At 38.3% G+C, this 17,518-nt stretch overlaps 1 protein-coding gene across 20 annotated transcripts in view; it reads left to right on the top strand.

Moving 5' to 3' along the window:
- DMD (dystrophin) overlaps positions 1-17,518 on the top strand; it is a 953,416-nt gene that overhangs the window by 601,657 nt on the left and 334,241 nt on the right. For all 20 annotated transcript variants that reach the window (XM_083612216.1, XM_083612211.1, XM_083612219.1 and 17 more), the window contains one exon: positions 12,948-13,123. In XM_083612216.1, coding sequence (XP_083468342.1) covers positions 12,948-13,123 — 176 coding nt within the window. The remainder of the gene's footprint in view (positions 1-12,947; positions 13,124-17,518) is intronic.

Raw genomic sequence — 17,518 nt, 5'->3', positions numbered from 1 at the left:
AAGCTTTATGCTGTAAACCGCCTTATGATCCTCAGATGGAGAGCAGTATATAAATTTAATGATAATAATAATACAATTAAAAAGCTGCCCACTGCCCAGCAGCCACTGCTGCTCCTGCTTCTTCCCCACCCATCCCACGCATAATGTCTACATTCAGTGAAGGGTTAGAATTTGAGCAAACTCATAAATTCGTGAATTTAGCAAGGGTTGGAAATATAACCAGCTAACTTCCTTGAGAGACCAGCCCGGGGACAGCTGACTGGGGGTGGGTCATTGGAGTTAGCAACCTTGGCATCACCAAGCTCCACTCCTGAGTTTTGGAGGATGGTGCCAAGCTTATGAATCTGAAGGGATGAGATGCTGCCAACTTGAAGTCCCTAGGGACATGGTCTGATCATAGTTGAAGACCATTCATTTGTGCTGAAAAGTTGCTTGAATCTCTCTCACCTAAATAACTGTGACTTAGTATACAGACTGTGTTGTTTGCTGCACTAGCTACAGTTGGAAAACGTGCTCCTTGCTCAGTATACCTTTTAAATATTGACACAGAAATATTATGAAATGTGCTTACTAAATATGATTCTTACCATGCTGTCCTTTTGGGATTCCAAGTGATCACAAGGAAACATTTCCCTTTAATGTGGCTTGACTGCACTTTGAGACGGATAATACATGAGGAGAAAATAGTGTATTTCTTCTACCTTTCTCTCCTGTCAACTTTGAGAGGATATGCACTGATGAGCATTCTTATTTGTACTTAACATTTTAAAATAAACTTTGAAAATGAGACAATATTGAATCTCACTCCTATCTACTTCCATGTTAATAGCCAGACTTAGTCTTGTTTTACTAATACAATTTTGGTTTTCCCTTAAAAGTAGTCTTAATGAATTAAGAATCCTTTTATCTCTAGTTTGCTGGTAATTGTTTCTGTCCTTATTAGACCCCTGGGTAGCTTCCTTGTCATCCAGGAGTCGAAGTTACTTCCATAAGGCATTAGCATATTAAACAGATTGGAAAGTGACAAGTTACGGTGTTCTTAATAAAGAAGTAATCAAGGTTTAGAGCATGTCAGCCATATAAAGTAATATACAGTACTTAAGCGGACCTGGAGGCGAGCTATCATAGAGCCAAATACCTTTTTATAGTGTCTCTAAATGATAAATGAAGCAAAATGATTAATATACAGATAACGTTTTTGTCCTGTTAAAATGCAACATTAAATTCATTTCACATTTTTCATTGCAGTGGGCATTTGATTATCTGTCTGGCAGTTTCATCAGTGATACTTTTTATTTCACTTATGTTTTTGTTTGCATTGGATTGTCCTTTAAAACAAATAAATGCTTGCGTGCAATAAAGGGTTAGTTCGTGCATTTAGCAAATTAAAGTTGCTGTCCTTTTCACTTTCACAAACTCCCATATTTTTTACACCATTTAGAAACGCTCTGAAGTCAATCCTTTTTAAAAAGTTACAGTCATGTTCTGAATGACCCCATCAGAATTTTGTCTTCAGGTTTGCCTTTCAAGATTTGGATGATGGATTGTCAAGAGCACTTAAACATAAGAAAGTGTCTCTTAGCAAGACTTACAAAATGCAGTGTGCGTGTTTGTGTGTGTGCATGGCATGGCTTTTTCTCATTTCTATTCAGGATTTAATTGAACTGTGGACTTGTATTTTAAAGCCATAACTTGTGTCAAATGCCTTGATGAGTCATAAAAATAAATAAAAAAAAGGAAACAGAACAAGAGTGTTTTAGATAGGAATTGTTATATTGGATTAGACCAGCCAATCATACTATAAGAATAAAATAACCTTTATGGGGTTTTAAGAAACTTTTGCCAAAATGTCACATAAATTATTTTCACATGAAATAAAACTAAATGGAAAGGTTATGATCCAAAGTACACATTAAGAAGCTACTGAGTTTTCCTTTTAAAAAGGCACAGGTCAAAGATATATTAAATAAAATGGGACTGGGGTCTATGGGAATTGGTTGTGAACCTGAAAGCCACCAGTTTAAAAATATTGTCTTTACCAAATGAAAGAACACTTGCCATTGAATGCTGGTGTGTCGCGGTTATAGCCCAGCGCAGCCATGCCAGGGGCTATCACCCTACCCCACATGGCCATTGGAGGACGCCCTCCTCCTTTGCTGGCCAGGAGGGATTCTGGGAGCCTACCCTTTTGAATGAGCCAAGCACGGGCAGGTGAGTGGATGTGGCTCTGACAGCAGACTGGAGTGAAAACTTTCGCCCCTGGTCTTCACTCTGGTCCTCTTGCTGCTTATTTAAGCAGGCCACAGCCATGCCCAGCAGTTCAGTTGGAGCTGGATTCCCCACCCTTCCACCTTATTCAACAGTTTCTGGTCCTGCTTCATGGTAAGCAGGCAGGCCATGGCATGAGACCTTGCTATGGAATTAATCAGTCATTGTATTTGGGGCCAGGGAGGCATTTTCCAGCAGACAAATTGGGCCTTACTGCAGATTTTGCCTACCTCACAGTAACTGTTGCAACTTGTTGGCAGATAAGGCATTGGGTTGGATCCTTAGCTTAGGTTGGTGGTTGGGGGTTGGAAGCCAACCTCCCTGCTACAAAGAATAAGTACCCTGTTAATGGTGGTCCTGGTGGGATTACCCGGATTTTATGTACATTATAGCGTGACCTTAATCTAGGTTTGACCCAGCCAAAATAATCAACCAGCAGTCAAGCTGGTTGATTCAGGATACATACCCAATGCCTACAGCAAAGCCTCCTTACATCTGTAAAATTGTGGCTTATTTGAACCCAATATCCTTGTCCTGTGTCTTTATCGATCATCCTTGCATTGGAGCCCACCGGCCATGGGCTCTCGGCAATTCAGTCTGCAACAAAGTCACATGATTAGGGCAGACCAGTATTGTCTAAACCTGAGCATCACTCTCTCTTTTCTTCAAGTTGGGGACAATAATACTTTAATTTTGTAAAGATTGTTGTATAGCTACCGTAATTAAGGTTATGTCTGTGAAGTAGGTTTATTATTATTATTATTATTATTATTAATAATAATAATAATTTATACCCCACCCATCTGGCTGAGTTTCTGCAGCCGCTCTGGGCAGCTCCCAATTGAGTGTTAAAAACAATACAGCATTAAATATTAAAATCTTCCCTAAACAGGGCTGCCTTCAGATGTCTTTTAAAAATAGAATAGCTGCTTATTTCCTTGACATCTGATGGGAGGGCGTTCCACAGGTTGGGTGCCACTACCGAGAAGGTTGGACAATCCAAGTACTATATAAATGCTAAGCATTAAAAAGGTAAAGGTACCCCTGCCCGTACGGGCCAGTCGTGTCCGACTCTAGGGTTGTGCGCCCATCTCACTTAAGAGGCCGGGGGCCAGCGCTGTCCGCAGACATTGTCAGCGTGACAAGCTGCATCTGGCGAGCCAGCGCAGCACACGGAAATGCCGTTTACCTTCCCGCTAGTAAGATGCCCCTATTTATCTACTTGCACCCGGGGGTGCTTTCGAACTGCTAGGTTGGCAGGCGCTGGGACCGAGCAACGGGAGCGCACCCCGCCGCAGGGATTCGAACCGCCGACCTGACGATCGGCAAGTCCTAGGCGCTGAGGTTTTACCCACAGCGCCACCCGCGTACCAAGTACTATATAAATCCAAGTACTATATAAATGCTAAGCATTATTATTATTAAATTAACTTGAGAGACATTGTCATATTAATGTGTATCCTTACTTAGGTATCTATGTGGAGTCCCAAATAATAATGCCCTGAACTGAAATGCTTTTAGGAATCAAATTTTATAAACGATGAATGAACCTTGAGGGGGTTTTTTAAGGCAAAACTGTTGGCAGCAGTCTTTCTGTAGTCAAATGCCTCCTTGCATAGTCATAAGATGTAGCTACAATTTATAGTCCTACAATTGCCATCCTCCTTGTCTTCTGTCCTTATCCTTTCCCTCTAAGGAAAAGGATATGTTTCCACAACATGTGGGTCCCACTCCTTTCAGTCTGCAAGTCATAGGCACACATCCCAGTCTTTGTACCATTGGTTTTTTTTCTTATCAGGGGACATACAGTGATTGCTCTAGTGCAGTTCTAAGGAATGATATGGCCACCATGTTGAAGCCCATCTATGTTACCAGCCTACCCTGAGCAGTTGTGGCTTTCTCCAAACCATCGTACACATTTATTTATTCATTTTGCTATATATGGTGTAATAGGGATGGGGAGGGGGATGACTACCAGGTCTTGAAATGTGGAGGCAGCTGCCACAGAGAGTGATTTAAAACCCTTCCATCCATCAACTGTGGCATGTCCACAGGTCCTTTGTTTCCATCTTTTATTAAATGTGATGATTTTGCAAAGTTCCTAAAAGCAAGAAAGATCCAGGGACATTTCTCATGCCTGTCAAAAGTAATTTTTAATATTATGGTGCATGACAAATACTTCATGCTCAGTGTGAAACAAATTTTTGGATAAAAAAAAGTCTATAAAGTTTCTACCCTGCTTTAAAAAGAAGAAAATGAATATGTTTGCAAATTGTGCCTTTTCACAATTTCAAGAAAACAACACCTCTTGCTTCCTAGTTTGTATGTGTACTCACTTTTAATATTTCAATAATATATTAATGATACTTCAATATTCAGTCTTGGGTAGCTTCCAGTGTTCCTATGCCTGCCCTAAAGAAGGTCTAAGTTTCATCCTAGACATAAACCAACTGGATGACCTTAGGCAAACCAGTCTGTTTCCTCCTACTCCATTTGTAATATGGATAATAAAACTGGCCTACATTACACACTTGTTTTAAGGATAATTGAGATAATGTAGGTGAAGCTCTCTGAGCACTGAGGAAAATGCTATATAGTTGGGGATGACAGTGGTGATATTGAATGCAACTAGAGCAATTGTTTTGCCATTACTTTGCTTTGCGTGTGGGTTAGGGATGGAGCTGGTCCTTGCATTTCTGACTGATGTACAGCCAATAAGAAATATGGAGTATATGTCAGACATCTGTGTATCAATAGTTGTTTTCCATAAGGGGGAAAAAATGCTAATGTGTTTTTTCGCATTTAGTTTTTCTTTTCGATTTGTTTTTACTTGCTGTAAATCACTGTAAAGCTTACCTTAATATATTTATATCGAAACATTTTTATTAAATATATATATATAATCCCTCATAGAGAATTGTCCCTCCCCTGGTTTTAAGGACTCTCCAGAAATCATACCTTATATATGTTAATTAGTTACTTCCCTTAACTTTCTGTGTTACTGCTTTCTCTTCTTGCCCTTGGAATAATTTTCAAGAATAATTAGCTGGTTATCAGAAATTAATGTAATAATTAGTAAGGCTTTGATGAACATATCAAAGGTTACACTGGCATCCAAACTGCATTGCTGTATTAGAGTGTAGATCTCAAATATACTGCAACTTTGATATTCTAGTCAGTACAAAGAAAAAGAGAATTATCCAAACGACTTAAGTGCATAGAGTGATGGCTTATCTGTGACTACAGATTTTGAGAATCTCTACATGATCTATTCAGATTCATCATCATCATCATTTTATACCCCACCTTTTCCCTATCAGGAGCTCAAGGCGACTTACAGATAAAATAGGAACAGCTTTATGATCTCCATGCATATAATATATGCAATCAGGGTTTATTTTTTTCAAAAGAATGTTCTGCCAGCAAGTGAAACTGACAGACATTAAATGCTTGTTTTTATTATTTCATCATGTTGGTACAGGGATTTTCAATAAAAATAAATTACCTTTGAGCATGCTTGGCTGATACCATAAACATATAAAAGATCAATTTGATTGATAGTAGAAATGCTTCTCATTATGCTTAACTGTAAAATATTGTAGCATTCAAAGACAACAGGAAATGAGATTCATGAAACTATTCAAAAATATATGCATGGGTTAACTATGTGATAAGAGAGAAGTCATGAAAGAGGCTGTATTATTTTAACAGTCATCATGAATTTTGGTGACATCTACACAGCAACAGAAGATGTTTCTACATTAATATTTTATGTCTAATCATGAAATATCTTCCCTTGTTTTGGACAGTATGCCAGAAAGATCTGCATATTTTGACATCGAAATACAATTTATTCATGAAAAACCAAGTTCCACTACAGTATAATACATGTACCAAAAAATGACTTGTTGAAAATTAAAGCATTACTTGATTATGTAGTGGTTCTAATCTAATTTGCTAATCCAAGGGTGTTTCGTAAAGAAAAGAAAAGAAAAGAAAAGAAAAGAAAAGAAAAGAAAAGAAAAGAAAAGAAAAGAAAAGCCTCTATGAACCCATGCTTATTGTGACAACCACCTCTGTGTTTCCCTAGATTCAGGGAATAATTTTAAGATCAGTTCCCAATGATTTGTAATTGGAAATGTTTTCCAATTACTAAATTCATTCATTTTTGTTGGCATCCGTTCATTAGTAACAATGAATGAATACTAGCTGCAAATAAAATTTCAGGCAAGTTTAGGAGTTTGTTTGCTAAATGCAAGTAAAATAAGATGCTGATTTACTTTACCCTTTAGGATATCAGAATTCTAGAAAACCCACATCAGTGCAGATGACGCTTGGGGTCCCTTTCAACTCTACAATTCTATGATATCTACTTACTTTACTTATTTCATTTACTTACTACTTATTTCATTACTATTTACTTATTTCATTTATACTCTACTTTCCCCCCAAAGAGCTACAAAGTGGTGTAGATGGTTCTTCACTTCCTCATTTATTTCCCACAACAACCCTGTGAGGTAGGTGAGGCTGAGAAGACTGTCTGGCCCCCAAGCTCACCCAGTGAGCTTCAAGGCCAAGTGTGAATTCGAACCCTGGTCTCCCAGGTCCTAGTCTGACACTCTAAGCACTATACCACTCTGGTTCACTTAATTGTACACCTAACAGCCTGTCAATTACCATGTTTGACAATAGGGGCTCGCGTGGGCATGCTTTTGCTTTTACAACCAATTTATTAACATTAATTCCCATAAAAATGTGTATTCCTATTTCCCCCAAACCAATGTCAGAACATAAAATTTTGTTTCTGTATATTTTAAAATATCTTATTCATAATTCATGTGCACTAAACTAGACATAATCCAGAGCCGCATGGGGTTCGGAGGCTCACAAGAACATCGAAGTGCACAGAACTGCCCTCTTTTATGTTGTGAGGGAGAGGAATGTCATATCTATTGGGTATACCAAATATTACCCAACTTACAGAATACAATGGGGATACCTGAATACTTGAACTGCCCGACTCCTTGTGAATTGAAGCCACTGTGACAATTCTGGAAGTCAACCAAGGAAGAGATATAACGGCTTAATATCAAACATCTAAACATTGCTAGGTTTTGTTCATACAACCTTTTGCTGTAGGTAAACAAATGGACTTAGGGAAATCTATTTATATGTAGAGCTGTTACAATAATCTTAATTGTGTATGATCTTTATTATTATTCTTATTCAATGGCATATATATTTTATAAATGCAGACATTGTTTTCATTACACTTTCACTTGTTTTACAATGACTATTAGAGATAGCTCTAAAGAACCTTATATGGCAGATAGGAGTAAGCCACCAGGCAGTTTGTATATGCTTTTATCAGCTGGTAATTCTTTGTACAAATGCAAAATGATGCATGCAACTGTCCTTTAAAAACTTGCTATGCTTCACTGAGAAATTATATATTTATATGAATCAGAATGCCATCTGTGGTTACAGTACATTAGTTAAAGTAAAATTACAAGGACTATCAATCCTGTTTCCAGTATAAACTGATCACCATCTGTGATCAGGAAGAATTTCCCTCCTTCTACTCCATCTATGCAATGTTATGCAATTAAATGCATTATGGAAGATTTATATCCCTATAAATCAACCAGTAATGTTTACTCTCAGTATCTATTAACATTACAGAGCCTTTTTTGTTTGTTTGTTTCCCACAGGGAAGTAAGTTGTCCCTATTAAAAGTTAGCATTTTGATCACTTTTAGCCATTGTAAATGGTCGTAATTTAAAAATGTGTGTCTAACATTGTAGTTTCATGAGCTGCTACCCGGCCAGTGTCTATGTGCTGCCTGCACTTATGTTGCTTAACTGATGGTTTGGCACAGGGCATTATTTTAAATGTATGAAGTAGTGAGGAATTTCCTCATCAGCAATCATGAATTCTCCACCAGTGAGCTCAAGCTTTCCCTCTTGTAAAATGCCCCCTTCAGCTCCCTCTGTTTTTTCTTCAATATGAGAACATCACTACATTATGTGATTATAACTCCCACTAATTTGTTGACATTGTTGTGGACAGTAATTGTGTAATTTGAGCAACCTATGTGATTAAATGTTTTACACTGCCTCACAACACGGGATCCAGTCACAAGGAAGTAGTTACACCACATTGAACATATACAGTGGTACCTCGGGTTAAGTACTTAATTCTTTCCGGAGGTCTGTACTTAACCTGAAACTGTTCTTAACCTGAAGCACCACTTTAGCTAATGGGGCCTCCTGCTGCTGCCACGCCGCCGGAGCACGATTTCTGTTCTCATCCTGAAGCAAAGTTCTTAACCTGAAGCAATCTTTCTGGGTTAACAGAGTCTGTAACCTGAAGCGTATGTAACCTGAAGCGTATGTAACCCGAGGTACCACTGTACAGTCGTACCTTGGTTTCGAACAGCTTAGTTCTCGAACGTTTTGGCTCCCAAACGCCGCAAACGTGGAAGTGACTGTTCTAGTTTGCAAACTATTTTTGGAAGCCGAACATGGGCTTCTGCATGCTTCCGATTGGCTGCAGGAGCTTCCTGCAGCCAGTTAGAAGCTGCGCTTTGGTTTGCAAACGTTTTGGAAGTCAAACGGACTTCTGAACACATTCTGTTCGACTTCCAAGGTACGACTGTACTGTAGTATACCCTGCACAGAGCTACAGTTTCCAGCACTCTTAATAACCTACAGTTCCCAGGATTCTTTTGGGGAGAAAATGTATGCTCATTCTGTATACAACCATAGTGTGTTAATTTAATATTGTTTAAATGCAATGTTGAGAATCTCATGGGCACTCAAACCACCAGCCTTCTGGTTAACAGCCAGATGCACTGACCCATTGTGCCATTATCACACTTGTGTCAAAATAAAACTTTCCCTTTCCCTTTCTCATCTGCGTAATTCATTCACCTTAAATAAACTGCTACATGTTCACATGCATTATTTGCAGATCAGAATTAAGGTTTACAAAAACATGAGCTCCTGCATGTGTAAGGTCTCTGAAACTTGCCTACGGACAGTCTACTTTTGCTTTTAAAATTTACATCTCAATTCCATCCTTACCACTGCAGTGTTGCTGTGCATTAGGCTGCTGTGTATAAGTTAGGCAATGTATACTGGCTTGATTTACTTGTCATAAGAAACTGCCCTGTGCTTGAAAGTGTTTTAGACTAAATTGTTTTATCATTATGAATTTATTTGTTACTGTAAAAGCATTAATTTTCACAGACTTGCTGCTGCTGCTGATATGATACCATTTACATAGATGTTTAATTGTAACTGGACATTAAAGCAATGTCTGGATAAATCACCTAAATCCTGTAATCCGAATGTTCTGTGCAACTGCATCATGTGCTTCTTCTTTTTCAAAACTCAATATAAAGCACTTCCTTAGAATACTAGTTTGGATTCCCCTTACAAATATTTATGTGAAAAGAAACCCACAAATATACCAGTGAACTGCAACATCTCACTGTGATAAAAAGTAATTTAAACGTTTAAAGTTCAGCCTTTGTCAAACAAAGAAGAAAAAAGTAATGTTGATTAAATAGTTTGGGCAGGCATCCAATTTCACTATTCTTTTCTAAAAAAAAAAGTACAGTCCCACTCATTTTTCAATTGCAAGCTCTAATTTGCTGCTGTCTTCTAATTCCTCAGACTATAGAGTTTGTGCCAAGAGTACTAAACCTGAAAAAGGTGTAGTATAACATAGTTTAAAGCCCATAAACATGGCTGCTGTTGCCATAAGATTCCATTTTGCTTTCTATGATTTTTAAAATTGACATGAAACCCCATATCTGGAGAATTGTGCTATGTGCCTTCATTATGTGCTGTGTGGATGACACTCAGCTCTATGTCCTTTGGGCATCCACAATTCTCAGGTAAAGTGCCTGGAAGGACGGTGTTCTACTCCAAGAAGCAGATTATCTAGCTCACAGTAGGAAACATCTGGCCTGCAGACCTAAGTAGTCCTGCCATACTTCCTCATCTGGCAAGGCCATTTTGGCCAAGCAAAACCATACCCATTTACTCTACTCCTGACGTCAGAAAGTACAGACATGGCGGGACAAAAAGGGGTCTGAAGCCCTGAAAATTAGGTTTCAAATGACATGCAGGACTCCATGCAAAGCCTGATGTTCAGCTGATTGTAGGGTCTTCAAAGCATCACATGGAACTCTATGCATTCACCAGCAATCACTAATTGCCAGGGCTTTCAAAGAGCTGCACACAGTGTGCTTGCACCCCGTGGTTTAATTTCAGGTAAAAACATTATGACATCAGGTGAGTGCCCCTGCTCACCTGTCAAACTTGGCCCAGGAGTGGGAGGTGAGGGGGAGATAATAATTCAGCCCACTGGCCCAATCCAGTTTATTGCCTTTGATCTAGAGCCATTTCAGTCTGCATTCAGGGCTGGATTTAATACTGAGACAACTTGAAGAGTCTGAAAGCTGACCTTTGAGAGGATAGAATCAGGGGAAGACATGCAACCCTATTGATTCCCCAGCTTCATCCAGTGGTGTGCATTGAAAGGGAAGAAAAGAATAATTGCAGTTTTAGTACTATTTTCATTGAGACTGTAATCACAGATTTAAGGGACTATGAATCTGCATTAACCAAGTTTATCATGTATGCTACCAATGTTATCTCTATGTTTAAAATAAATAGTTGTGTGCATATAGGAGTCGCTCACTCATGATTTCCACCCTATCATTTTCTGTACTGGAGACAGCGGCATTTAAAACCTTTGCTTCATATTGTTTTAATATAGTTGTCACTATTGCCACTACTTCACCATTCCTTATGCTTTAGTGAACTGGCTCTTTCAGAGGCAGCATTTTTTGACAGGATACACTGCTTTCTGAAGTGTCAATTCAGCAAGGCAAAGGACTAATGAACTAACATCAGCAAAGAGGGAACTGCAGTGAAGATATTTTTAAAACTGCAAACTCTTTTGAAGGCTTGAAGTAAGAAAGACATCAAGGCAATTGCAGGACTCTTGCTCCTTACTGTTATAAGCAAATAATAATAACAATAAAGAAAGAGAGACAGACAGACAGACTACTTCCAGGCACAAGAGAGCTGTTGGCAAATATTGGAGGCTCCCATGTTTTAAAACTGTCAAAATGTAGTTATATGAAGACTTTTGAAAGCTGCTGTGCATACAAGCTAGGAGATTAAGTTACAAATCAGGAAGTTTCTTGTTTGAAACTTGCCTCTGCCGTGGGCTCATTGCATGGCCTTAGACAAGTCATTGTCTCTTGGCCTCAGTTCTCTGATCTGTCAGGGTAGTTGTAGAGGGATTCTAACCATGGTTTTTTAGGGGTTCCAGTCATGAGGAGACTTCTAAGCAATCTCAGCCAAACATGCTTAGAATCCTCCATATCTTTGCACCCATAGCACAAAAGGACCTTGGGAGTGGGGCTTGCATGTCTAGTTCAAGTGCCCTTTTCAGAGATTCACAGTGAATGCCTAAAGAGAGCTAAAAGTTTTGCTATTTCTTCTAAAGCTTGCTTATCCATTTACTTTGTGATGTGCAATCAGAATTTATGCCCAAATCAGTTAATGTTGTGCAGCATTTAAATTTTAAGTTTTATTTACTCGTTAACAATATTTATCTTGACTGTTCAATAGATTTAAAAAAAAATCTGAGGCAGGTTTACGTAATTTGAAAACAAAGTGATAACAGTAAAAACAACAACAACATTATCATAGTGACATATATTCTGTTTAATAAAAAAAGTAAACAAACATTATGTATAATTATCTGGAAATTACTGTTTCAGTTGATTCAGTAATTAAGCCCAATAAGTTTTGTATTATTTCATTTCTGGAATCACCAAAGATTACCTTTGATGGGAGGGGAGGGAAATGAACGGATGGCAGCTAGACATGATGGAGGCTGTGTTCTGCCTCCACAGACCATTGCTGGAAACTGCAGGAACAGAGAATGGACCTGTGCTCAGGTTCTGCTTTATCATCTGCATCTGGTTGGCCACTGTGAGAACAGGATGCTGGACTAGATGGGCCATTGGCCTGATTCAGCAGGCTCTTCTTACATTCTTATCTGACTTAAAACAATACAGTTCATAGTAATGCAATCCACACAGATACATTTAAAATAAATAACAACAACTAAAAGTGATTGTCCACTAATAACAATTAATAAACAAAATAAGGTCATCAAAAGGACCATGTACACCCCCATTAAATCCAAGTGTTTCAACAAAAATAAGCTGCTTTTATATTACTATACCATGAACCCTTTTCTATCTGGTCACCTTCTCTGTTTTTAAAATCAGTTTAATATTCTGCCACATGATGTTATTGTATTCATCGTTTCATTTAGGCTTCATTAAGATATGGCATACTTGCACAGTTAATCCAGAATTAGCATCACACTTTACAAGTGCTTTAATCTCACAAACTGGCCCATACATAAGTGATCTTTTTTATACCCAAATTTTTCAGTCTAGATGTTTATTTTTCTAACATGCAGATGCTGCACACTGTATTCAGGTAAGCATCTTTTAAACATGATATTAGGTGCACAGGGCATTTATAAAAGCAGGTTTATCTCTACCATGCTTGCATTTGGCATAGCACATTTTGATCTGGTCATTGTACTCCATTTTTATCAGATTATTTGGTTTCTTGCAGGACCTCCAGGATGGCATTGGGAGACAGCAAGCTGTTGTCAGAACACTGAACATAGCTGGGGAGGAAATTATTGAGCAGTCATCAATAGCCGATGCCAGTGTATTGAAGGGGAAACTGGGAAGCCTGAATTATCGGTGGAAGGAACTCTGCAAACAACTGGCAGAGAAAAAAAAGAGGTGAGCTAACATAGCAAGTAAATGTTATTTTTGATACTTCAAGCTGTTCTAATAATTGAAAAAATCAACAAATTACAAATTGTTTTGTTAGAGTTTAAGGAATTTCCTTAGTAATTGTGTTATATAAATCTGTGAAATCCTTTTTTTTAAAAAAAAGCTTGTGAACAATCAACCTATCCATAGCTTCCCATTATATGTGTTTTTTGTTTATAATCATAAAATATTGCCACTACTGAATTATATTATTATTTTTAGTGCTTTATTTTTGCATTTATTTATTTTGGGAAAAAATATAAATAAAGCAAGCATTGGATTTTGTTTCAGCTTTTTCTAAATATTTAGCAAAATCTGCAAGTGTACACTTAAAAATATTGGGTCAAAATGTGAAATTTTATTATTGTAAGTTTGGACTTCATTCCAACTGAAGTGTCTTAAGTTAAGCCACCACTAACTTGTCCCATTTATTTCAGTGGGACCTAACTGCAGTTTATCTAACGTAAGCTGCAGTCCTATACCACTTTCTGTGAGTAGGCCCCACTGAACTCACTGGGATTTACTTCTAAGTAATCATGTATGGGATTGTGCTTTTAGTCTGAATTTAACCTGGATTTGATTGGAATACACCGGTCTGCATGTGACTAAAGCACATATGCTTACTAGAGAGTAAACAACACTAAACACAATGGCTTACTTCCAAGTAAACATGCTTAGGATTATAGAGTTTAATGAGCAAAACCTGTTCATGATACAAGGCTGCACTGCTTTGCATGCTGAGTTGGCTGTCAGCACCAGTGAACTCCGTGGAATTTACTTTTGTGTAACTGGAAATATACAGTTGGGTTAAAAATAACTTACATCTAATTTATAAAACTTTACTATTGATATTACATTTGAGTGTGTGTCAAAAATTATATTGATCATTGCTTCTTAGCAACCCTTTCAGGATGTTTCAAATGAAAATACAGAAAAGTGAGCAATTTCTCTGTAAAAAGCAACAGCAAAGACACCACCCTGTTTCAGTTAGATTGACAAAGCACAAAGAAGCAGCAGAATAAAATTATTTCAATAGAAGTAAAGTTTTTGGCTTAATTTAACTTGATATTACTACTTGATAGCACAAGGAGTTGGTCTGGAAATCTGGTTAGATATTTTGTCAGGAAATTACTGTGATTCATAGAGAATTTTGTTGTTCTGAAAGGTTGAAATATAATTGTTGCTAGCTTACAAGAGAAAATAAGGTGTCTATCAAGAATTTTGCAGGTGTGGTTTCAACCCCCCCCCCCCCCAAAAAAACCAAGAGATGTCAAATACAAAATAGAGCATACTTTGTTCAGCTCTTTATTTTTACAATAGCAATGCCCCTTTTGATTTATAAGTTTGCCTGAGCTGCACAGATGTTCATGTGAACAGGAAAATGTGGAAGGTTATTGTTGAATTCAATTTCTCTTGGAATGTGTGAGATACTGAATGTGCCAGAGGTAAGCTGCAGCAGTAGGATGCTAAATGGCTATTTCTGCCACACCTTCACGTAACTGATACTAATGTTTCACATGCAGCAGTACTTGAAAGATTATTTCTCATATACTGTACTTTACCGTGTATAAGACGAGGGTTGTTGTTTTTTTACTGTAAAATAACTGTCAGGGGTCCTTCACCTTTACCTTTTTAATGTTCAAAAACATGCCTCGTCTTATACATGGATAGTGAAAGGGGTGGGCGAGTGATTGGCTGCAGGCACAAGCAGGAGCTTGTCATCAATGATTTGGTGAGTGATTGTTGGCTGCTAGAAGGGCTTCTTTGGATTGGCTGCTGCTGCTCTAATTGGGTTGGTGATTACGGTAGTTTCTGCAGCAAGGACTGCTGTGGATTGGTTATCGCTGCTGTGATTGGCGGCTGCTGTTCTGGGATGCACGCGATTGTCAGCGGACTGCTTTTCTCAGGCAGGTCTGTGGGGAATGATCTGTTGGAGATTGGCTGTTGCTGTGGGAAGTGGGCGGCTCAACAACTCTAGGCAATCCTCCCCAAAAAGCTCAACAAGTCTGAGCCATTTCCCATTTTCTTAAATTTGAGTCCCCCAAAATAGGGGACGTCTTATACATGGGGGCATCTTATAGACGGAAAAGTACATTACTTACAGACATTTAGACTTTTTTCAGATAAAGGGAGGGCACCTAAAAAGGTAGCATATTGGAACCCTGCAGGTATTTGCTGCAACAGGCGAACAGTGTGTTATTTTCAAAGATGTACACCAAGCATGAAAAATTTAGCCTGCCAGGAATCTGAATTTAGTCCATAAGCCATGCCTACCTGCTTCACACCTGACATCCTATGACTACAGCTGCAAAAGAGCATCCGGGATCCTTAAAGTACCCTTCCAATTATTCATTGGCAAGCAAGGCTTGCAATTGGAACCTTTTCAATTTGGCACCAGATGCAAGCCCTGCTTAAATTGGCTCCACTAAGGGGTTCCCTAGCAGAGCTCCCAAGTGGAGTAAATCCCTGTGGATTAAATTTAATTTCAATGCTAAATGCAAGATTCGCTTTTAGTAGGAATTTGGCAGCCCCGGTTTAGATTCAATGCATGGCTGCAAAGATAATTCCTTTGGAGAATAGTGACCCTACCCACTTGTTGAAAGTGGTCCACTGAGGGTAGACCAGTTCGACAGAGAGACAGACAGACAGATGACAGACAGGTTAACTTTCCCCTTTCCCAACCCAAATGTACAGTAATCAAGCATTATTAAAGGATGGTTGGATGCAATGGAGAGTAGGGAGCAAAGTTGGACTGTGGTAGAGTTTTCTGTTTGGATCTGGTTTGCTTTGTTTTTGTGGGAGATATGGTTTCCAGGATTTAAAGGGAATGTGTGATAGAAAAAAGGAACACGCAAAGAAAAGAAAAATAATAAAACATTTCATAAAATGTAGGGTGTTTCTATGTGACAGAACATTTCTCACTAAGTATGGTCACTTCCCTCCCGCTCCAAAATAACACTGCTATGCAGTGTAGGAGGGTCATCAGCCTCTGAAGAAAAGTGAAAATTTAACATATTTCTAAATGTATTTAAATAAGATTGCCCAGATGTGGCAGGAAAAGTTGCCACCCATGACATCAGTAGATATTAAGAGACTTGCAGAAACACATTCCATACAATGTTCCCAAAAAAGTAGATGACCAAATGCGGAGAAGAAATTGCTTTTTTCCTAGTGATAAATCAACATGCCATGATGGTTTACAAAGTACAAAAGACATATCCCTGCCCTATGGAGTTTATAATCTAAAATTCAACTCGGAAGAGACAACAGAGGAAGGATAAGAAACTAGACACAATGTAATCAAGAGGATGAATGTTTGTATGTTGAATAAACACAGTTCCTCTGCAACAGATGCAATAACTGGAGGAAAGATCTTGACAAAAGATGCTCCAAGTCTTCTCCTTCTCTCCATTATATAACTCATCCCTAACCAATATTATTTCCCTCACAAGAATGAAGGAGTTTCCCATCCTAAACTAGAGAGTCCAGAGAGTTTGGAGGTAGCTTGAAGAAACTGGTTGCACTTATTGATTGTTAACTTACCAGGGCTCTAGTTAACTTATAATTACAAATCAATAGCTGAAGAGAAAGCAGTACATTTTAAATACTGAGTTCTACTTTAGTAAATTACTTTTGCTTCCTGGCATAAAAACATATATTTATATCCTAGAAAATTCATTTAATTCCCAATTCATTTGGTCACATGACACTACTGAGTAAATATATGCATATAATTATACTATTTTGACAGTATTCCAGGGCCAAATGAGGAGCAATCATAGCAGACCTATTGGTTGAAACCCAGGCCTTCTCTAGTTCCTCATGCTTGGGATTGCCACTTATTTGGGCCCAAGTACATATTTGCAAACTAGATAAACTGCTGTGGGCACCACACACACGCTGAAATGAGCCCACACCACAAATGGCTACTATAGAATGAGTGAGTGAATGAATCTTTATTTGCATCAGCCATCCGCCGTAGCAATAAAACAACAATACAATATACAAAGAATAGTAATAAAAATTCAATTATATAAAATACATTTTAGGGTTTTGAATCTGTAGTCAAATAGTGGATCTTATTCTGATTGCCCCAGCTAAAAACCTTGCAACCTTTGCTGTCACCTGCTTAATCTGCCAAGAGAAAGGACACTGTGGCAGTGGTTGAGTGACCCAGAATGGACAATTAAAGAGGGGTGATAATCTCATTCCTCAAGTCTTTATAAAGAGTGCAAGCCAGAAGCCATGCACCACCGATTTGGTACTGCCATCTCCATAGGGACATAAGCGTTTTTTGTGTGGAATCTGCTGGAATCGTCCCTCAAGTGCAGCCAAGGGCAATACATTCAATATTGTGAGAGT

The sequence above is a fragment of the Podarcis filfolensis genome (genome assembly GCF_964270895.1).
Source record: "Podarcis filfolensis genome assembly, chromosome: 4".
Classification (NCBI taxonomy): domain Eukaryota; kingdom Metazoa; phylum Chordata; class Lepidosauria; order Squamata; family Lacertidae; genus Podarcis; species Podarcis filfolensis.
Note: the sequence above shows the minus strand (reverse complement) of the source record. Positions and strands in the feature narration are given on the sequence as shown.